The sequence below is a fragment of the Mus caroli genome, unplaced genomic scaffold (assembly GCF_978045245.1).
Source record: "Mus caroli unplaced genomic scaffold, Mus_caroli_1 scaffold_1, whole genome shotgun sequence".
NCBI classification, from domain to species: Eukaryota; Metazoa; Chordata; class Mammalia; order Rodentia; family Muridae; genus Mus; species Mus caroli.
Genome location: NW_028227256.1, coordinates 30,936,688 through 30,960,681, shown reverse-complemented (window position 1 = coordinate 30,960,681; position 23,994 = coordinate 30,936,688). Strand labels below are relative to the sequence as shown.

The window sequence follows — 23,994 nt, the reverse complement described above, 5'->3', positions numbered from 1 at the left end:
AGACTGCTGAGCTCTAAGCCCACACACACTCTCTGAAGTAGGCACAATGCATAGTGTCCTCAGCCAAAACAGAACAAACAGTACACAACACACTGTGACCGCATGTAACAAATAATCAATCAGGCCCTTATTTACCTAAAAGAACATGTATAAAATCGTCATGCAAAACCATCAAACGAGGGCTGTGGAGTGCCTGCTATGCAATGATAAGGACCTACATTCAAATCCAAAACTGCTGTGTGTGGTCCATAGCCCAGTGCTGGGGTAGCAGGGAAGGGGGATGGGGGAGGGGGAATTGGACATGACTGACTGCCAGCCTGTTTCCAGGTTCATGAGACCTATATCTCAAGAGAGAAGAGAATGACATAGCAGGACACCCAACGACCTGACTTTCACATGAAGGTGTGCCCACATGCACACATGTGCACACACACATGCATATGTGCATATACCACATACATAATCCTCACATACACACAGAGAGGTGGAGAAGAAACACTTAAAAGGGGGAGTGGGGGACTGGAGAGATAGCTCAGCCGTTAAGACTGCTCTTCCGGAAGTCCTGAGTTCAATTCTCAGCAACCAAATGGTGACTCACAACCATCTGTAATGGGATCTGATGCCCTCTTCTGGTGTGTCTGAAGGGAGCTACAGTGCACTCAAAATAAATAAATAAATAAATAAATAAATAAATAAATAAATAAAGCAAGCTTTTTTTTTTAAAGGCATCCAAAGGAGGTTGGGCTAAAAGGGCCACTGATGACTGCAAAGTACTGCTTTCCAGAACCGGTACAAAGATCTCTTAGAACACAACAATAAAAAAATAAAAAAGCAACCAAATAAAACCGTACAGTAGTGCATGCTGGGTGGAGGTGCAGCCAGCTGGCAGAGGTCACCTGGCAGAGTGAGAGACCCCAGATGTGCTCTGATTTTCCTGCACCAAAATCCCACACAAAGAAAAGTGGGGAGAAATCTAAACAGACTCATCTAATGGACTGCAGATTAAAAGCAATGACAACCCAAGCTCAGGTCTGAAAGGGCAATGGCGAAGGTCACCTGGCAGAGCCAAGGTCTGCATCTAATCCTGCTGAGGCTTAGCTCTCCCTTGCACTGAAGTGCCCGAGGTGCCACCCTCGCAGGTGAGCAGGCATGCATCCACTCTCCTCATTAGTGGGCTACGCAAACTGGGCCCCTCCCCTGACCTCTCTTGCACAGGTTTTCCCAGGGACACTTGCTTTAGCATTCTTCCTTCCCACAGCTCAGCTGTGGTCAGAGACTGCATGGGGCCCTAATGAGAAACAGACCAGGTGTAGCTGCCTGGGGTTAGAACAGGAGCCAAAGCAGACTTTCTTTTCTTATAACTTATCCAGCCTTCTGCTATAGCAACACAAAATCGATTAAGCAAAACATCATCCAACGCTGACATGGCCGCGGAATGACGGAAACTCTCATTCCCTGCTGGTGCAAACAGAGGACAACAGGGCTGCTTCAGAGAAAGAGTACAGGTCGTACAAACCTAAAAACCTTAAGATCCACCAAGCTCATTCCTCAACCTAAGTTACTTGAAACTTCACACCCACACACCCCACGCTGGCCGAAACCCACAAAGTGCAGCAGAGCAAAAGCTACTGCGACTGTGGCTCACAGGTGATAATAAGGTGTTGGTATAACTTACCAGTTATAGCAGATCACAGGTGTCAAAGAGGAAGCTGCAGATGTGCACTTTCTCCTCTAAAGACTGGCCTAGTGCTAGGGTTTTGTTGGGTTTTAGGGTTTGGGGGGGGTTGTTTATTTCTTTAAGTCACTAGCCCAGGACTACTCAGGAGCTTGGTCTCTGGACACTTCACCCACACTCTGCTGTCGGGATAGTTCACTCTTTTATCCTCCTTACTCAAAGTGGGGAAAAGGAACTACAAAGAACTATTTAGGTCAAAAATGAAAAATACATATAGTCACACTGGCATGGGCAGCATAGAGACCCAACCACTGAATGCATAAGAACATGTTTTCAATTCCCTGACACAATAGTAGCTTTGTACAAGACATATAACACTGGGGCCCGCTGGAAATATTTTCTCCCGCTAGAAAGGAAAAGAACAGAACAGAACAGAACAGAACAGAACCGAACCCAGACTTTGCCCACTCTCTCGGAGAAGTCTGTCCACGGAACATCCCAGGCCCGTCTCAAGGCGGTCCGGGTAGTGTTAGCATTTACCAAAACTTGAGACTTTTCACTGTTCATTCAACCTAAATATACTCTAGACACACATTAAAGGTGGTATTAAAATTTTATCTCATTGTCATTGATACCTAATAATTAGGCTCTATAATTCTGCTAAAATAGATGAGTGCAAACTGCAAAATCTGCTCAGCATTTTACCTCAAGTAGCTTCTATATATTTTCATCCACTGTTACGCCATGCCATCTAACCTACCTCAGGAGTGCTGGGCTTAGTCAACATTGACCCTCGGTGAAAAATTCCCATAAGAACTGCTCTGTAACATTTACTTATCAAGGTGAAGACAATCAAAATGCAGAGTTTGTGTCACACGTACACCTGACACTCCAACACAAATGTGACCACTGGTAACTGATGTGTCCCTCCATCAGGGACACTGACTTCATTAGAAGCCTCTGTCTTATGTCCGTGAAATGGCAGTGGCTGTACTGAGCCACGGACATTAGAAATTCAGAAATTCCTAGTAGAGCTCCTAATTTCACAGTGGCTCCTGAACCTTCCTCCCATCCTTTCCATCCACAGAGCCGCCGCTTACCCGATGTCTGTCACATCTGTTGAGGATCATTCAGGGTTCTACTCTCTACAAACTTAAAGCAAAAAAACCAAGCAAAGAAAAAAACAAAACAAACAAACAAACACGTGGTCCTTAGCATGGCATCCAAGCCTCCTTTCAATCTGATTCAACACAAGGCTCTCTCCAAGCAAGCTTCCTTCTCAGGGAACCTCGGAGTCATGTCCCTGCTACCCTAAGGCCCTCATTAGTACCTCAGGTAATCTCAAGATACCCCTGCTGATTACATCTCGCCCAAGAGGCACCTCTCTCTCAGTTGACCTTACACAAGCAGTTTTCCCTCCAACACACTCTTAGGGGGTGGGGTGATGGCTCGTTGGGATAAAGTGCTTGCTTTGTATCCTAGTTTGCTTCTCTGTTGCTGGGATACAACACTGACCAAAAACAACATGGGGTGAGGGTTGTCTAGCTTATGGGTTGCAGTAATCTGTCACTGGGGGAAAACAGGGCAGGAGCTCAAGGCGGGAACCTGGAGACAGGAACTGAAGCAGAGATGAATGCTGCTTCCTGCCTTGCTTTTTGGCAGCGTATGTTCAGCTACCTTTCTTACAGAACCCAGGCCCACCTTCTCAGGGGTGGCACCTCCCACAGTGACCTAGGCCCTCCTCCACCAATAAGCAATCAACCAAACACCCCACAGATACGTCGATCTAATGGGGGCAATTCCTCAGTTGGGGTTCCCTCTTTTCAGATGTTTCAACTTTGTGTGGAGTTGATGAAAACTAACTAGCACAGCAGTAAGCATGAGGACCCAGGGCCATGTAAAAAGTCAGGCCCAACAGTGTGCCTCTGTAATACCTGTGCTGGTGAGGGCAGAAACAGAGCTTACTGGCCAGCAAGAAGCGGAGCTGAACAAATACTCCTTACTGAAGTGAGACACCAAGTCTCCCAAAACAAGGTGGATAGCACCAGAGGACCACAGAGGGAGACCTCCGCCCTCCACAAGCATGCACAGGAACACAGGCATACACACCAAATAATGACAACAGCCACCAATTAAGAGAATCAGTGATGAGGGCTCTTCTTCAATCACTTGAAGAAGTAACACAGGACTTCAACAAATGCCTGGGCTTCATCTTCGAAGCCGAGAACATAATCACAGGATTACTAATAGCTGAGAAATGGATGCAAAAAGTCTGTCCTGTTTTTTGTTCCAAGTCCTTACAGAGAGAAGCATCCATGCATGCCTCAGAGGTACCTGGAGCCTTGTTCATTCATAAGAACTCGTAAGTGTTATAAACGGCAAATCGCCTTCTCATTCGCAGTGTGTTTGTAAGGCAGAAACTCAAGGACTGGGCTGTGCGTTCTCCATTTTCATACTCTGCTATGGAGTATGAAACCCGAGTGAGCAGACAGCCTGATATTCCATCTGTGTGCGGCTACCATGACTTTAGATGTTTTCATAATCTCCAATTTCATGATGAGGCTTTGCTCCAATACTCCAGCGCCTCACGCAGCCCAGCTCCTGGGACCCATTGGGCCCAAAGGCAGAAACACAAAAGCTTCATTGCTCGCTGTCAAACAACAGCGAGGCTGTAAGTCGTTCTCGTCACCCCTCCTTCTTGACACTGCCCAAATAAAACTGCTGAGCCAGAAATGAAGCATCACCAAACTGCCCAATATAAACAGAGAACCGAAAAGTCCTAAACCCATGAAGCCTTCCTTGTGAAGGACCTACCTATACAAGCTGTGATCACGTTTAAGTCAGTACAAAAGAAACCAAAACAGCGTCAGTGTGATGCTGGAAGCTCAAAGTTAAATTTATTAATAATATCTAATAGGTCCTTACATTCCTGAATTGATATGCGTTTCTTTTCTTTTCTTTTTCTCGAGACAGGGTTTCTCTGTGTAGCCCTGGCTGTCATGGAACTCACTTTGTAGACCAGGGTGGTCTCAAACTCAGAAATCCGCCTGTCTCTGCCTCCCAAGTGCTGGGATTAAAGGCATGCGCCACCACCGCCCAGCCTGATATGCATTTCTTATGTCCTAAGGCAGTAAACAAGTTCTGTGATCAATTTAAATGGTAGTTACTCAGTGAGAATTAGTGCTTTAATCCACAGCATAGCATTTTTGTTTCAATTTGAAAATCCTCAGAGAGTCCAATGACGCCTTCATATAGTCCCACAGACTTTGCTGAAGTCTACCGTACTTTGTTACAGCTGTTAAGATGAAGCCAAACTGCAAGTTTCCAATTTAGCACAGACACTTTATTCTGTGGGCCAGACACTGCTGGTTATAAGAGCCAGTGGCCTTTCTCCCCTTATTCTATACAACTATAACTTTGACTTTCTCCATGGCACTAGGTAGAGAGTGCCTTAAATAAACAATCAAACAAACTCCTACACTTCCTTACTTACAGAGAGAGGTAGTTTACAAATGAAACTTAAACGCAGGGCTGGAAGAGTAGCAAGCACATTGTAACTATTAAATGATCACATAACAGACTCTAAACAGCCAAGTAGCAATATCCACGTCTGCCCATCCCTTCTGGAAAAGGGAGATACATTATAGCCCCGACCTGTTTGTCTGCCTTGAAGTTATTGGTATCTAAAAGAGGATGAAGGGAGGTGGGGAGGGGAAAAGTCTATTTAGTCTACTCTTTGTCAGGAGTAGTTAATCTCAAGGAACATGAAACAAATTAAACTCATTTATAACAAAAAACACAAAGTAACACAAACTAACTCAATGTTACATTACCATGGTGTAATAAAGTTCACTTATTACACAACTGTATGCCAGGAACACAGCATGAACACAAGGAGATCTGAAATCAGGGTTTGCAGAACCCTGAAGCCCACTGGAAACCTAAGCAAGAACATCACAGAATATGTTGCACATAGCAGAGAACGTCTTCACACATTCACCCAAACTTTCTCCTTGCTCGAGTACCAGAACCCATCTCCAGCAGAGTGATATTTACCAATCCATCGCATGTCTCCCTAAGATGGTGAGACTACACCAAAACCAAAAACTACTGTATTCTTGCTTCCTCCTGGTACCATGAGCACAGTAATTACACAAAAACGTGGGGAAGACAGAAAACCCCACCTGTGGCTCAAATACTAAAAGGTTTTCTTAGCAATACTATAGTAGGTAAATAACCGAACTGTCCACCAACCTTCACAAAGAATACTGTTCCCCACTGCAGATGTGTGGGAACTGATAAGTTCTGGATATTAGGAAAATCAGCATTGTGTTAGACCAAGAAATGTCAACGTTTTCAAATTAGTTCTAAAAAAATACAGAGCAGAGGCTGGCAAGATGGCTCATCTGGTAACATGTTGCTACACAACCCAGCTTTGATCGTCAGCACACATAAAAAGCCCAATCTAGGGGAAGTTCAGGGTTAGGAAACAGTATAATATAAATACATTGTATGAAAGTCTCAAGAAACAAAAATGTAAATGAATAAAAAGCCAGATGCCATATCACACACCTCTGATCCTGTGAGACGGGAGAATGTGCAGAGATGCAGTTGGCCTGGTAGCCTGGAGGAGGCTGCACAGCACACAGGAGAGCCTGCCTCAGCAAGGTGAAAAACTGTTCCCTCTCAAAGCTGTTCTGACCCTCACACCTCTTACACACACTGCAGACACACACAGAGTTAAGTAAAAAATATGCAAACTAAAATGCAATGGTCCGCATTAGTTATATTCACACTTAACATCATATAAAAGTATCTATGTTGGGAAACTATGGTCGGTGACCACTCAATCAGCAAGCAGTACTTCACAGATTAATGCGACAGCAAGCTAAGTGTTCATTTATAACAGTATACCAGCTAATTTCACTACACTTAAGATGAGATCACTCTGTCTTTTATACTAAGCTGTTAAAAATATTCTGTACCATCGGGGACTATATTGAATAATTTACTATAGATAGAAAGGTACTGACATGGGCAGTCTCTAATATAAACAATATCAAAGAATTGTGTTTTTTTTTAAATGCTTTTATTCACTCTGATCTGTTACAAATTGAAATAACCCAATTTTTTAACTTCAGGAATATTTTGACCTGATATATTTTGACGATGAATCTATTTCACAAATACTCGGATGAGAATATGATCCAGAACACTACACCCCTCTTTGCAGCAAATAAATCCTTGTGTTATTCTAGTTCAGTAAACAGTTGCCTATTTTTACTCTGACTTAAAGGACCAAAGCCATACACGAGAATAGAACGCACCATGAAAGTCAGAGCTTGCTCACCACTACCCTTGTCTCTGGGGGGCCTGGGCTGAAGTCCTCCCAAGGCTGCCTGAGGATATGCCCAACAAAGCTCTCAACGTCCAAACCTAACTCTCCTAGTGTTATAGATGACTCACCTTCTTTAGGTTGTTGACACGCTATGCTACTCAACAGCTGGGCACACACTTGGCAACCCAGTCACCCTGCCAATGAGAGCAAACGCACTCTGTACGAACAGAGAGCTGTGACAGAAATTAAAAAAAAAAATCAAAATAACCTCTCTTCCAACTGGAATGTAAAAATTGTGTTGAATGGTGCAGTACTTCAGAAAAGTGAACTTGGGAAAGTTTTGCAAACTGGCACTCCCTATTCAAAGCAGACAATTCTTTTCTAATTAGATCAGCCCCTATAGTGAGCCATCGGGATAAGTACTGTAGTGAAGTCATCCTATTGGTCACTGATGGGAAATCAAAACTGGCTTCCAACTGCACCAGGAAACAATGGGTACACCAGGTCTCCAGCTTTTCATAGAATACACTGGCCAATAAGCTTCTTTCCTTTCCAAGGCTAAGTGAAATTCAGAACATCTGTACGGCCGAACACAATTTGATGACCTAAGCGTTTCAAACCACAAAGAATAAGGGGAAATGCCCCTTCCCCTTGGTTTTCTTCTGTGAAATCTTGGGCAAAATGGCTTGTGAAATGTCTGTCTGAGAGCATCACTAGCAGTGTCAGTGTCCCAATCAAGGGGTGAGATGAAGAGCCGCCTTGTATATTTAATTCTCTGTTATTTACTAGGACAAATAAGACAAGCTTTTCAAAAAAAGCCTGTTGCCTCAAGAAGGCCAAAATCAGCATTCTGGTAATTTCTTTTTTTCAGGCACCTAAAATTACTCACTTATCACTAATGTTGAACTTGATCTGACCAAAAAAAAAAAAAAAAAAAAAAAATCTAAAGTTGTATTTTTTTCCGAAGCATATGACATATATATTGTAGACCTTCCTGATTTTTTTCCTGAAATCATAGAGCTTAAAGGTCTATACTGCAGTGTTTCTCATTCTTAACTTTCTAGAGACAATTGAGTGAGAACATCATTTTAAACGCAAAGCCAGAAACAACCCTCAGTACATTACACACACAAGCAAATGCCCAGATATGAGTTAGCTTAAAATATCACTGCACTTGCTCAGGGCTGTATTATCCTTTGTGCTTTAGCACAAAGGAATTCCAGTTGTGTTTACAAAATGATACGCAAAGTCTAAGATTCCAGTTACAGAACTCATTCTAGAAAGACGTAAAACATGAGTGTAGGAAGACTTGAGTTCTAGGGAGCTTGAAAATTCTATTATTCAGTTTTGGATTCACATTAGTAATAGAAAACTATATATATATATATATATATATATATATATATATATATATTATTTAACTCGCAGAAATTGAGTTACTAAACCCAAAGTGAATATTCAAAAGATGCACACAGTCCATCATAAAATACCACTATTCACTATTAATATTCAACACACATCTATGAACCATCCTCACAAACACGTGAATATGAAGTGAAGTAGCCCTCAAGTTGCAATAATATCGGTCTATGTATACTTAAAAATATGTTTCAAGAGACATAAAGACTCAACACAGGAAAGCACACGTGGCCATAACACTTAGATATTCAAGACAGCCAAGTTGGCACGAAATTTTCTAGACATAAACGATCTGCAAAAATGTACCTCAAACTATACTTCTTTGCATTTAAATGTACAACCCACTCTCGGATTAAAAACGTCCTTATATCATAATTTGAAATAATTTTGGACTGCATTCGAGTTAGAATATAATCACAAGCGAGAAACTTTTCAAATAAGTACGATTTTTCAAGAAAAAAATCATGTGGTGCTGTGCTCAAGAATATAAGAACCCTTACAGGTTGGCCAAGCTAAGTCAGGCAGGAGCAGCCAGGCTTGGAAATCTCACAGAGAAGTAATGGCATCCAACCCTCCCAGGAAGAATTATGGCTATGCTTGGTGCTTAAGAGCTTCTACAAAGGGAAAGACAAGGCAAAGTGCTTCTTGGAAACAGACCTCCCCCGCCCTCCATTCCACCGCCTACCCTAGGGCGTCTCCGAACCCTCACCCACCCGGCCCCGCTATGGGGTAAAGGATTTCACCCAGGGCACCTGGCGGTCGCCAGGGCTGGTTCCGGCTGCTGTTTACTTGTGCCACGCGGGGGTGGCTCTGATTTGGGAAAGGTAACGGTTCCCATGGGCCCTGCCCCACCGCACAGCCCAGCGCAGGGACCTCGCTCGTACCTTTGTACCTCTCCAGGACATCCTCATAGGCCTGGAGGTACTCCTGCTCCTCCACGTACATGTAGGCGGCAGGGGACAGGTACCCCGCCATGTCGGGGGGTGGGGGGGCTGGCCGCGCCCGTGGGCCCCGCGACCCGGGTGGAGGCGTCAGCAACCCCGGGCTGGAGGATCAGCGCGACGGCAGGCCCGGGGCGGCGTCCCCAAGGAAGGCTTCGGGGGGCGGCAGGCGGTGGCTCGGGGCGGGCAGCCTCCAGACCCGGCGCCCCGGGCCACGGCGCTGCAGAGGAGCGCGCTGCCCCGCCGGGATGCGCCGCGCTTCTGCGGCATCTCCGGGCTGCGCCGCAGACGCCCGCCCGGGAGGAGGAGCGGCAGCGTTGGGCTCCGGCACCGCCCTCCGGCCCGCCCACCGCCCGCCGCTGGTCCCAGCGCAGTTTCTATTTGGGACCCACAACAGGTGCCGGGGGAAACAAAGCCCCGGGTCCCGTGTCTACTGAGGAGGCTGGAAGTTCTCCACCCCGGGAAGGGGAGTAGTGGGCCATGCTGGAAGTACTTTCTCCAGCCCATCTTAGGGCATCGGAGAACCAGGTCACTGTAACAGGGCAAGGAAGGGGACAGACCCACGTCCAGGAGACGCCCGGACCTGGCTGCCTCTGGAGGTGGCAGGGTGAATCAGGGCCTGACAGCGCCGCCAGGGTCAGGGCAGCTGAGGACCAGGCAGCGGCCCCTCCCTTCTGCCCCCCAGAGCCTGCCAGCGCATCTGCCTCTGCTCTGGGAAGGACTGTCCACTCACCATGGCCCAGATTACTGTCACCGCCCTCCTTCCTCTTATTATTCATTACACATAGTACCAGTATCCGCTGAGCAGAATGAATATGGTTCTCTTAAATTTGACGCGTCCTATGCTAAAATAAGTAACGCTGAAGGACCCTAAGACGAACCAGTATGTAAATGGATGTTTTCCAGGACATGGGAGTCCAGTGGCTGCGGATAGAATCCTGCATCCTCACTGTGAGCCACCAGCAAGAACTGACTCTCTTCATGGAGAAAGGGAGATATAACAAAACCTAAATGAAGTCCCAGATATAACTGGTTTTCTGTGTGTGTGTGTGTGTGTGTGTGTGTGTTGCCTACCACCACTTTCATTCTTAGAAAGCCCACTCACTACATACATATCCCATCTTGATATATGTCACTTCTCTCTAAATCTTCCTGTTCCCTCCTTTTGTATATAGTGGCCTCTTCCCCTTGACTCTTTGTTGGCTTTTATATTGTGGATTTGGAACCATTTTCTACTAATTCTATGAGGATAAAATATGCTTGAACAGTGACCTCTGTTCAAGAATCAGGGCAGGTAACTCTCCTTTGTAACTGACCTGCTTTTATTTCCCCAAATAAAGCAAGACCTCCTCTCTCTCCTCTCTAGCTTGATCCCTACATATAAGTAAAAGTCAATATGCCCTTGCACATGTGTGTATGAAGTAACCTTGGGAAACCCTCTTGGAATGAAAAGAATAAGCGGTAAGTCCCCATTCACACCCCGCATTCACACAGACTTACTCTGAATACACAGTAAGGTGTCTGAAGGGCAAGGCTGAGGCTTCATCAGGAACCGACACCAAGCACCATCCAGTTTTATGAATATAGTCAGCATATATTTTACTTGCACTTCAAACGGTCCATTTAAAGAGCCAGTCAGATGAACAAAAGTAGCAGTATCTGGGTTCAGCCTCTGCCCCGAGCACTCCTGGAACCATAATGGTGGGTGGACACGCTAGTAATTACAGTATAGTCCACAGGAAAGGAGGACCAGCGTAGCAACAAAGCTTGCATTGGAGTCAAGGCCGCCTGAATCCAGATCCTAGCTTATGGTCCCTCACTGAGGGAACTTAGGAACTCCCTATTACATGGGGTGCTTGCAGGCCTAGTGAGATGTATCCATAACTGCTCACAAGACACCCCGCTATGCACAGAGCTTGCACTTACAGAGTATTTTCCATGTGGCAGGGAATTTGCAAGATGATTTACATTCACTATCTCTGTCTTACATATCTCTGTCTCCATCTTACATTTCACCCCAATCAAGATGCTTCAATTAAGAAACCAGAACTAAGAAAAGTTCAGTAATTAACACAGCTAGGGGTGGTCCGCGGTGGTGCATGTCTACAATCCCAGCCTTGGGGAGATGAGGCAGGAAGACAGGATTCACAGGCAGCCTCAGCACACTGACAGAAAGCCTATGCTGCATGAGACCCCGTCTCATCAACAAACTTGACCATAGTGAGAGAGGACACCCCTCCCCAAACTTACATGTTCAGAATCTGGTCCTTCAAATGGCCAAGTCCAAGTTTAAAAGTTTCCCTCTTAAAACAACATTATCACCGGAAAAAAACATGCTCAGTTATAGGTTTCAATATGGAAAACCCAGCTGATGATACCCTACAGCTAAGTACAGCTCTGTATTATTCGTATGTAAAATGCAATTATTCAGTAAGTGTTACAAAGCCCCTCCCCTCACGTCTTACTCCACCTCGTGGTGACCCTAAGAAAGAGAAAGTGAATATCCCTGTAACTGCAGATTTTAATATACTGAAGCTACAGTAAATATTAAAGTACCCCCTCTTTTTTTTTCCAGTGATGGGTATCAGACCAAGGCAAGGCAAGTGCTCTATCACTGAGCTATCTGGACATAAATAAACCTGCGACTTAATACAACACAAACCTGATTACATTCCTACACTGCTTTAAAACCTGTTAGAGATGCTCCACTGTGTACAGTGGAGTAGCCCCAGGGACTCCACACTGCAGGCCAGCACCAGGGGACCCTCTACCCTCCCCTTCTTATGCTTAGCTATATACGCTACCTGCAGCTCACAGTTAAGTCGCCTATGCTTGTTCATGAACCTCCACCCCTTTGAAGTGGCTGTCCCTGTCACCCTAATTCTATCAAGCTCTTTTAATCTAAACTCAAGTGGTACTTCCTCTCAAAAGCCTTTCAGGAGCCTCGCACACACACACCCCCTTCTCCCCCAGGTTAATTAGAATCCTCTGGGTTCTTTGAATATTAGACGCTTCCAGCCATGACAGCTGATCTTTCAGAGCAAATGGGAACTGTCCGGAAGCACATCATGTCACACTACCATGACTTTTTAACGACAGAACTATGTTCTATCTGAATTTTACTGCAAAACAAAACAAAACAAAAAAACAAAAACAAAATTACAACTCAATAAACATGTGTTAACTGCGGATTAATGAAGTTATCCAACAGTCCGCATGGCTTTTGACTTGAGGTGGGAGGAGGGTACTTCACAAACAACTCTACTTTAATTGCCTTTAATATATATATATATATATATATATATATATATATAATGCTCTTTTACTACTGAAAATGAGCACCACAAACTTCTCACATTCCTCAACAGCACCCCATCTTTCACAAGGGATTAATTTCAAGAAAGAGCAAAGTTTCAAGCGGAGTGTAAAATGTGCTATAAAATTAAAAGTGGAAGTCTTAGTGGCGTGTTTTCAAACTATCCTCACCACAGGCTCTCCTTGGATAAAAGGCACCCACATCACACCGGGTAAACAGTGGCCAGTCTCCTATACACATGAGGGATCAAAATGACACTTGTGGACTGACCTCCAACCCAGTCCTCCAGGTAACTTATCATTTATGAGTTATAGAGAAAATATGGAATATTCTAATATTTTAAAGAGCCATAATAAGCCTCTACACTTCCATTTCACTGTTCATTTTGTTTTATTCACGTTTTTTGAAGAATTCATGTGGTTTTAACGGTAAATACTTTGAGGTCTCAGTCACCTACCTCAAACTCAATGGACATTTCATAATGGATAGCACATGGCCTCGGTCCTCAGGAGTAGTCCCTTCTGTACCAGCACTGTCCCAGGTCCCTCCAGGCCTTCCTTTCCTACAGTGCCCACTGAGGGGTAACAGCTACTCCTGATCTCTATGAGTTTAAGGCCAGCCTGATCTATGTAATGAGCTCCAGCTCAGCCAGGGCTATACAGTAAGCCCTATCTCAAGAAAAACCAAATCAACAACAAAACTTCACAGAACAGGCAAGCAGATGCTTTGATGCCCTGGGCAGGCCATGAAGGTAGGCATGCACCTTCCCTTCACCTGTGGTTCTCCTTCTGCTGTTAGTTCTGGTAGAGTCTCTCCTCTCCCATGAGTGTCAGAGCTGCAGGGGGCTTTCAACAAGACAGGCAGGCCTAAGTGACTAAATGTGTCCCTGAGGAGAAGGTAAAGGGAGCCAAGGCCCAAGCCACCTCACTCTCATTTGGTTCCCAGTCTCCCTCCTCTCTCCCTCCTCTTCCCCTTCCTGCTCCACCCCTCCTCCTCAAAGGCTGGGCGAGACCGGAGGCAGCGGCCACATCTCACAACAGAAGCCAAAAAGAAGCTCAAGCCTATTGCCCGAGAAACCCTGACTACAAAGTGACTGGCCAGGCTCTCCTTGTTTTTCTTAGAATAAAAAAATAAAAATAAAAAATTCCACTTCAGGGGCCCCGTGGAGACTCTCTCTAGGCTGCCTTGATGACGGTAATCTGGGATGGTCACGGCCCCCTGGAAGACAAAACCCCAATATTTGCATTACCTGGGAAGCAACTATGAGAACACAGCCCCCAACTCCTGCGCAGTCACAAGTGGGGGCAGGGAGAGGGAAGGAGGCCTGAACATCTGGCCTTTGGCCTTTGTAAGTGACAATCCAGAGCCCCATCCTGCTCTATTACCATTTCCAAGAAGGAAAAAAAAAATTGCTAAAGAAATGCAGAACTGTCCACCCAGGAGGCCCTTACATGCACAAGCCCTGCTGGAGCCACAAGGCCTGAGAGCTGCTCACCCTGGTGTTCTCAGTTTACAACGGTGAGAAACAAGCTCCCTTCTGGTTCAGCTTGTATGGCCAAATGCAAGGAAACACCCCACACACAGGACACAAACACTGGCATCTCCATGGATTAATTAATCAAGACTGCATGATGGCCCCTCACAAGCACAAAGCATCTATGGCCACATGATGCTCACAGAAAAGCTACATTTAAAAAAACAACCGACATCCAAATTGCTGGGTTATGCGCTGCATCCTAGGAACCAAAACCATGAGACCTGAGTAAGACCTGCGTAGCTCTGCGCCCTTGGGCAAAAGAAAAAAACAAAACAAAACAAAAAAAGGTTGTTCCAGCAAAATATTCCAGGAAGTCACTGGTATTAGTACTCTCAGGTTGCCTTGATGGTTAGTGTACATCCGCAGCAAAGTTTAACACAGATACCAGTAAATATTTGCTTGCTTTCAGAATCTACCGATTCATCCAACCAGAAAGCAGAGTCAAACAGCTTAGTCACCAGAGCAAGCAGGCAAAGCGCTCCACGGAGTAAACATGGTCATTTCCTCCCCCACCTGAGACAAATTTCTGCCCAGCACATCAGCCTGCAGATACAGCACCGGGGGAACAGATGGGTGAATTTCTGCCACCCTGGTCTCCACTTCATCCCCTCCCCCACTCACCTGCTATCCGAAGCACAGCCCTCTCGGCTGGGTCCAGCACCGAGCCCCCTTGAATCTTTCTTTTGGATCTCTCGTGCTTGGGCAAATTCCAGGGTAAGGTGTCTCCAGGAGCCGGAGATGCTGAGCCAGATTTCTGGCTGAAATCATCCTCGTCAGAAAAATCCGCAGAGGAGGACATAGAACAGCGGTAGGACGCGTTCCCGGAGCTCTGAGGAGGATGACACAGGAGAAGCATTAGCGACCGACAGCTTGCTCGCAAACGAGCATCACTCACTGAAGATCATCGATTAAGATCACTCTGCCCCCTCCCCACCTCCAAACTGCGCTGCGCCGTCCCCAGAGAACACGCACACGAATAAAAACAAAACGAACCCCAGGGCTCACCATATCTTCTTGGCCAAGTCTGCTCCGGTAGAAACAATAAGCAAGCTGTTCCAATACATGGAGACCAGAAGGAAGAAGTGTGTGGCCTGCGCTCCAGCCACCGGCTCAACAAATGACTGGGCCAACAATGAAGCCAGAATCAACAGCCTTCCTGTGACAAATCTACAGTATCTGGCTCCCCCAGCAGGTCAGGAGAAACATTTTCCATTACTAGCCTTCTGGTTAATTCATTAATGCAACTAACTTTAAGTTTCATAAACACAGCACAAATACAGGATGCTGGGTCCCACCTCCTTCCCGTTGCAAGCCGCCGGGGCCACTGGAGCCTCCTTTTAACCAGTTTTGAGCCCTGTATTTAATTTTCTGCATGAGACTGAAGCGGGTTCCCAGAAAAGGGTGAGGAGGGAGGGAGGGAGGGCTGATTCTGAGAAGAGCCTTTTCTTAAGACCGGGAGAACACAAAAGCCTGCTTTCAAAGGCCGAAGGCAACGCCAATAAACAAACATCTGAACTCAGTTTAGAGTTCTTGAGATAATTTAAACTTCCAGCAGGGAAGGGCTGCCAATAATGTAAATGAGGACACAGTGCGGGGACAGGAAGCCAAGTTCTCCTCAGCTGCAGCCATCAGGAAGATGAGAAACACAGACTTTTACCAAAACCACTCTGCCTGAAGGTTACTCTTCCTGGAGTCTGCAGGAGCTTAGAATCCTCGGGGTCATAATGTTTTCATAAAAGGCACATGGTGTTATTCCTTCCTTCTTATTGGGTTGTGTCTGTGAGTATTTAGACAGCCCACAGCTCAGCAAGGAAGAGATGCTGTAGCCTGGATTACGAATTCTAAAGAGTATCAAAGGGAAGTCTTCACTTGCTCGGGCTCACAGTGAAGAAGCCACACTAACAGAACTTGAATTCGTTGAGATGGAAGCTGCAGCCATGGATTCGCCAAGCAGCAAGCTGCAGGCAGAAATCAGCTCAATGAGGCAAGCTCCAATTTGAAGTAATAACAGTGAGCTACTCACGCTGGTACCTGCAGCACCAACAGGCTGTGTGTGCAACTCCCACAGGACTCACATGCGGCTTGTCAGACTGTCACCAGTCAGGACCATTGACTTCACCACTGTCCATTTAAACCATGGCTGTTCTACCGTCAAAGCTACTATGGTAAAAATTCATATATCCCTCCAAATGAGGCATGTTAAGATTTATTTAAATCATGTTGGCTTTCCTAGTAATAATAGCACCTTAAGCAAATCTGACAAAAGTAAATGAATAAACTTGAATTTCTATATTTTAGCTTCAGTCCATAGAGAGGTAGGTGTGTGTGACATTTAGCTGTTATGAACTTAATTTATTTTCCCAAGCTTTTCTGAAACTTCAACTTGAGTTCAACTTGAGTTATCTAAGGTTTGTCACTTGTGGAATCTGAAGGGAAGGGTGGCATTTTTAAGGACGTTTAGGGGTTACTGGGTTTCTTTGGTTGCCTTGGGTTCCTCAAAAAGGCTTCCTATTTGTCCTTATTTAAGGTCCTTACTTTATCTCTGAGATTGTATTTCTATACTATTTTATAAAGACAGTAATTTGTTAATGTTTATGGAGGGGGGGGGAATAACTGCTCTTTTCCAAAAATCACTGGCTATTGATTTTAGCAGAGTAAATTTTCTAATGGCCAGAGTCTCAGCTGACTGAAGAACAAAATGTGATTTATGCCATGCCAGCACCACTATTAATCACCCCACAGCCAGATGGGACAGTTACTACCCTGGACCCCAGGGTGTTGACTGGCTCAGCCTCTAATCAGGTCATGTCATTGATAACCAGATAAGAGAGAACAGTAAGAAAAAATACTCAGGGCCACATCTTTCAACAATTTACTCCAGGAACATAGGGGCCACACACATTTATATCAGACACATTATACGAAATAACGACCCTTCTTGTCTATGGGGTTCAAGCCTTTTAACAATTACAGTATTTCATTTTTTTCCCCAAAAATGCATGCACACGTGTGCACACACACACACACAAATCACTTTTAGGACTGGAGGTACTCTACAAAATTAAAGCCTATTTGAAAGCTTAAAATTGATAATATATTTAAATGAAGCTACTTCAAAGTGGAGAGTTCATATAAACTATTATATTCCTTATTGATCTGTAATGACTTGCCAAATCTTGCTACTATCTTAGGGCTGGAGAGAACAGTATGGTGTTTTATTTGATTGGAGACAATACACAACTCTCTGGCCTAAACACTGCAGCCTGACCTTTGATGAGGGGCTTAAGTTAGTGGGACAAAGGAAAAGGAGCCCCTTAAGCAGCAAAAGCCGCTATTTCTAATTCTACTGGTTGCTTAAAGACCGATTCCTATCAAAATACAAAGGTTCATCCATAGGGAATTAGTTAAATATACTGTATCAATAGCACAGGTTACCCTGCAGAAATTAAACAAACATGTTGATCTACATTTAACAAAAGAGGAAATAATATGTGACAGCTTTAAGAAATCCATACACACATATGTCCCCTCACACATATGTCCCCCCACACATATGTCCCCCCACACATATGTCCCCCCACACATATGTCCCCCCACACATATGTACCCCCACACATATGTACCCCCACACATATGTACCCCCACACATATGACCCCCCTTACGTGTTTAAATACGGGTATATTACTGTTTACTAGTGGTTAACTCTGGGCAGTGACAAAGATTAACAAGTTTCGTTTGTTTCTGACAGTCTTTAAACTCAAACAAATAAACAAAAGAAATCACCGAAAGGAAATGCCCAGAGAAAATATCGGATATGAAAACTAGCGTTTTGCTTTGGGAGCTCAGGAGGTCCTCAGAAAGTGAACGGAGCCCCTGAAGCCTCCCAGAGCAAAGCAAATAAACAATTATGCACAAACTACATTAGCAGATGTATGGGAGTCTCTGGCCTCCTGACCCGGGGGCTAGGACTCCAATTCACACCACTCTCTGTCATCTCCATCTGCTGATAACAAGGAAACAGAGGAAGAAAGCTGGTTCTCCAGAAAGGGAAAGGCTCACTGGGATAGTGAAGACAGGGCTGGCGTTTCGTCTCATAAGCCGGTGGGTTCTGTCTGTACGCACTTGAATCTCGGTAACCAAAGAAGCAAAAACTGTAGGCTTCAATACACCAAACAACCCTGCACCAAGTTTTCCACAGCCGTGGCTATTAAACTAACAATCCAATTAGGCCACTAAAGGATTCACTCTAACTTTTCTATGGTACAAAAACAACCGAAATTTCCTAAGGCCAGGATAATTAGATAATGTGACAGTTTTGAATAACTTCCTAACTGACATCCCAGGACAGACTCTGTGACATCAGCAGCAGGACTGTGTAATTGGATGCGGCTGGGTCTACACAGCCTGGTCTGTGAGATACTGCCGGGAAATGGTCTTGGCCCTGGGTACTCTCCAAAGGCAATGGGAAACAAGGCCAAAGAGGAGGATTTTGCTAAAGATCCGGACATTCAGAGTTGGAGAATACACTGTGCCCCACCAACTCAGCATCTACCCACGTCTTGTCTTAAATAATAATAATATAATAATAATAAATTTACACAAATCTTGATTATATAGATGTCAGTCCTAGATTCTGCAAAACAATCCATAGTGTGAAATAGATACTTCCCATAAAGAAGATGCTCTCTGGGATGTGAACAGAAAAAGGAGCCACCAAAAGTGTCCCTATGTGTGCATGTGTGCAGGTGTGTGTGTGTGTGTGTGTGTGTGTGAGAGAGAGAGAGAGAGAGAGAGAGAGAGAGAGAGAGAGAGAGATGAACCTTGATAGAACTCTACATTCTTTTAAGTAAAAAAAAAAAAAAAAAAAAAAAGCTAAAAGCTCATCCTAGGGAAAATTGAGAATCTCTAAACCCAAGTCACAATGGTTTATCAGGTATATTAGGACTATTACGTTTCTAAGGTGTGGCAATGATCTGGTGGTTGTAGGAAAGGTATCCCAATCCTTAGGAGATGCAGACTGAAGAAACTTGGCATCTGTAATTACTTTTAATTGAATTAAACAGAACTAGTCAGTGTGCTGATCTAGGGAGCCAGAAGTAGTCTCTGAACCACTCTTGCTTCGGGGGAAAGGGTCCCAAACTTTCCGTTGCTTTTGTGGTCAGGAGATTGGGGATTGAGCCCAGAGACTGAGCAGTATCCTGGTGTCACCACGGTGTTTCACCCTCAAACCTTGGTTGGTTGGTTGGTTGGTTGGTTGGTTTTTGAGATCAGGCTTCACTGCCGAGCTCAGACTAGCCTTGACCTCAGTTGTCCAGGGTGCCTTCCAAATCCACCAACATCCTGCATCAGACTCTCAAATGCTGGGATTTCAGGAATGTGATCCCACATCCTCCTTCCCTTTTTCACAAGTATCAAAGCTTCCTCTTGTTTTTCGGCTTAGAAGTACCACCCTGTTCCCAGAGGCTGCATTTTGATTATCTGTCCAATCACTGTTGAACACTTGGTTGATTCCCACATCTTGACTGCTACATATCATGAGCAAGGGATTGCAAAATTAACAGAAGTTCCCATGAGAGGCACAGTTTCAAATTCGAAACTGTCTTAGCTGGGATTAAGATAGGCTTTCTTCCAGTTTAGCCAGCATATGCCACCTAGATGCTTCATTTAATGGGTGACTGTAATCGGGGACTAGAGCAAGCATTTCACTTGCTAGCCAAGCATCTGAAACAACAATCCAAACAGAAAGATGCTTAGGGGAGGTGGAAGACTTATCCACATCCACTGTCTTATGAGGTGAAGCCAGAGACCTCTATTTTAGTCCTTTCAACAGCAAAGCCTGTGTTCTTGACCACAGTGTATTCATGCACAAGGTAAAACTGAACATCCTTGTGAAGGTTTATATATGTACCGCCCAGGGAGTGGCACTCTTAAGAGGTGTGACCTTATTGGTGTAGGTGTGTCAATGTGGGTGTAGGCATTAATACCTCATCCTAGCTCATCCTAGCTGCCTGAAAGCCAGTATTCTGTTAAGCAACCTTCAGATGAAGATATAGAACTCTCAGCTCCTCCTGCATCATGCCTGCCTGGATGCTGCCATGTTCCCACCTTGATGATAATGGACTGAACCTGTGAACTTGTAAGCCAGCCCCAATTAAATGTTGTCCATATAAAAGTTGCCTTGGTCATGGTGTCTGTTCACAGCAGTAAAACCCTAAGACAATCCTCAAAACTCTCAAAGATCTTACCATGTATTTGCAGGGCATGAAAGAATTAGGTTTGTTTTAGATTTAGTACTGGACCAAAATCATGGGACACGTCCGCAGCAAGGAGCATGAGTTCACAGTAAAGAAAACCCATGCAAAAATACATTAAAGTTGACTCTTGCACAGCATGGGTCTGGAGTCAGCAAATGCACCTTTACAGACATTTGTTTTAGATTTGTGACAATTTGGAATTGCTAAAAGATTAATTACCTAGAAACCTCGAAAATTAAGATGTAGGCTTGGTAGGGCTCAGTAGTGGGACCCTTCCCCCTAACCCCCATCCCCACCCTCCCCATCCCCCACCCCCACCCCTCACACACACAACACCCTTGCTTTTTATGTTTTCTTTTTTTTTGGGGGGGGGGTGTTGAGACAGGGTTTCTCTGTGTAGTTCTGGCTGTCCTGAAACTCACTTTGTAGACGAGGCTGGCCTCGAACTCAGAAATCCACCTGCCTCTGCCTCTGCCTCCCGAGTGCTGGGATTAAAGGCGTGCACCACCACGCCCGGCTACGCTCTTGCTTTTATCCTCAGTATTACAAAGAAATGAAGACACAAGAACACACAAAATATACAAAAATCATGGCCTGTTTTTATCACTCACTAGCATAGAATCTTCACAAATTTATTACAGAAAGTTTTAATCTCTCATACAAAGATAGACATGGCAGCATTTTGGGAGGAAGGTAAAGGCATAGTATCAATTGCAACTTCAATGTATACAGTAATACAAAGGACACTCATACTTCCACAACCACTGCCTGCTGCTACTACAGCAAGCTCTAGTCTGAACACTCCGACCTAGGTACCTGTTTAGAAGGTACAAGGTGAGGGTGGGATGCGAATATTTCCTTGCTACCTCCAAGTGACCAGCTGGTCCCTGAAGCTGGTGGCTTTTGCAGTAACAAATGATCTCTCTTGGTTCTTGCAAAATCTTACTATACATAATACGTACAGCACATACACTATATGTTAATCCACCATCCACAGTCTCCATGTGGCTTCTAGACAACAGCAATCTACTACGCTTTGGAAAAGTGCACCACTTTTAGTCGTTATGTACGACTTCTTCACTCTGTGATGGTAAGGAGTACTCACAAACCAACCTCTGCGATTGAGTTCAATCATTCCAAAAATAGAAATAAATTAGCATCATGGCATAGCCCTGTGATTTCAGCACTTGGGGGTGCTGAGGCAGGAGGATGGCTGCAAGTTCAAATAATTTATTCCATCCTAGCACCACAAAAGAAAAAAAAAAGTGTTAAGAAAAAGTGTATCATAAATATGGAGTATCCAAAGTGCATCATAAACACGGAGTACCCGGCAGAACTCATGACAAGACTTGTCTCAAAACACAAACAATTAAACAAGACCAGAGAAACAGCTAAAGAATGAAACTAACCAGAAGGATGGAGCAGGGGGATCTCCAATCTGAGGTCATGCTGGACTACACAGCAGGAATTACCTCAGAAGACAAAAGTGTGGAAATATACACATCAAAGACTAGTTTGTATTTAAGTATCTACAGACAGATATTTCACTTGAAGGATGTTTTCAATAATTTACCAAATAGAAAAACAAACCCATGTCTGAAAATAGCTCCACGAAACCAAAGCATATCAGGACCACAGACTAAAATACTGGGACATTCCATAACTAGACAATGCTTGTTTGTTGTTTTTGTGTGTGTTGCTGTTGTTGTTTTGTTTGTCATTTATTTGCTTGCTTTTGTTCTGAGACAGGGATTCTCGGTATAGCCTTGGTTGTCCTGGAACTCACTCTGTAGACCAGGCAGGCCTCGAACCCACAGAGATCCACCTGCCTCTGCCTCCCTAGTGCTGGGATTAAAGGCATATGCCACTACCACCCAGCAAACTAGACAATACTTAATCTTACATTTTATGGTGATGTTTATTTATGTCAGCCAGTTAAACGTGTCTTAACTATCTATAGGCTCCTTCCTTGAAGGAATCTGAAATCTGCTGCCAAGAACAAAAGGATAAAATAACTGACTTACGAGTGTCTATCCTTAGAAATGTAGCTTAAAACGTATCTTCTGGGAATACTATAGAACACTCATAAAAGTTAAATCAATTACAAGAAAATGGTGGAGTCTGGCCCACCAAACTGCCATTCACTGGGAGAATGCCACCCAGAGGTGTGCCAAGGGCTGGCAGAAGTTGGTATCAGTGGGCCCACTGAGGTCAGCCAGCCAGTTTTCAAAGAAGAATTAAAGCAAACATTTAACACTCGGGAGACTTCATATGAAACTTCAGGTGTGGAACTCGTGCATCCTGACACAGTCTTCACCTGGCCACGTTCCTTTTCTTTTGATACCTGGGTGTGAGACACACACCCACTCATTGATTGATTGGTGAGATGCCACTGTATTCAGATAGTATTGGAAAGATAAAAGATGGGAGGAGCGAGGGACTATGCTAACTGACAGAATGGAAGTGAAAGTGTTTTTTAAAAGAAGAGAACTATAGAGCACAGAACAAGAGAAACAGGAGGCAGCTATCAGGTCCTGTAGTTAAATGGATACCCCACAAACACCAGGTGAGTCAAGTTTCTCTAAGTGCAGAGTTACTCTCCTTTATTACAGTGTCTTTAATTCCCAGAAAATGTTAGAGAGCTGTATGACGCTACAGGCTGGTTCAAGGTTTCCAGGAATCTCACTAGATACCCACTGGCTTCCTGCTGGCTTGATTTTACCTGCATTTACCCACCTACTCAATGTCATAAGAGAGACCTTGATTCTAAGTACTTCAGAACCAGGTGTGCTATGGTTCCTGTTAGAAAGAAGATCTGGGTTACGGCCACATCTTGTATAAACCCCGAGACATAAAAACAGACCCTTTGCAGACAGCATGCTCCATCTACCATCTATGTTGTCTTGTAGAAATCTGAAATTGCATATGGTTTGGCAGAGTGTATATTGGATATCAGCCATGTGACCTTGAGAAAACTGCCTGGCTCCTGGGGGCTTGTTAGTTCCTCTGAGAAACAGGAAACATAGCAGTGCTAATGTGTACAGCTGTATTGGTGGAAAAAAAATAAGCATTTGTGATATTTTAGATATTAGGTGATGTCACCCCCTTATGCTTATTTGATCCAAGGACAGAAGACTAACTACAGGGAAACAGTGAGATTGTGTGACAGCCACGCTCAGAACAGCCCTAAAGAGACAAAGTCCATCTGATTCTCTTCTCTCTCCTTTCTGAACTTTGTAAGCGATGTTCTGGTACTTGGTGGTACCCTCATGTCTTTCCACCATATCCCTTTTGTAAAAAAAAAAAAAATTCACTGTTTTCATTACAAAACAACAGCCAGAAATGAAAAGCAGCAGCATTTTTTTAAAACATTCGGTGCTCAATTGTTCCTGGCTGACACGTAAGGAAAGCTGTGCCTTTAACAGTCCTTAAGGTTCCATTTTCATTACCTCTGTTCCTTGACAAAATTGCAGAAAATCGCTTTTGCTAATGGCTTTCGCAAACATCAGCTGT

At 44.4% G+C, this 23,994-nt stretch overlaps 1 protein-coding gene across 23 annotated transcripts in view; it reads right to left on the bottom strand.

Annotated features, from left to right (window-relative positions):
• Window positions 1–23,994, bottom strand: part of Dst (dystonin) — a 396,685-nt gene that overhangs the window by 286,214 nt on the left and 86,477 nt on the right. For 16 of the 23 annotated variants that reach the window (XM_085836145.1, XM_085836168.1, XM_085836161.1 and 13 more), the window contains exon 4: window positions 14,848–15,055. In XM_085836145.1, the coding sequence (XP_085692271.1) occupies window positions 14,848–15,055 (208 nt within the window). Of the gene's footprint in view, window positions 1–9,316; window positions 9,634–14,847; window positions 15,056–15,231; window positions 15,353–23,994 lie in introns of those variants that run through there. The other 7 variants (XM_085836179.1, XM_085836180.1, XM_085836190.1 and 4 more) reach the window with 3 other exon arrangements.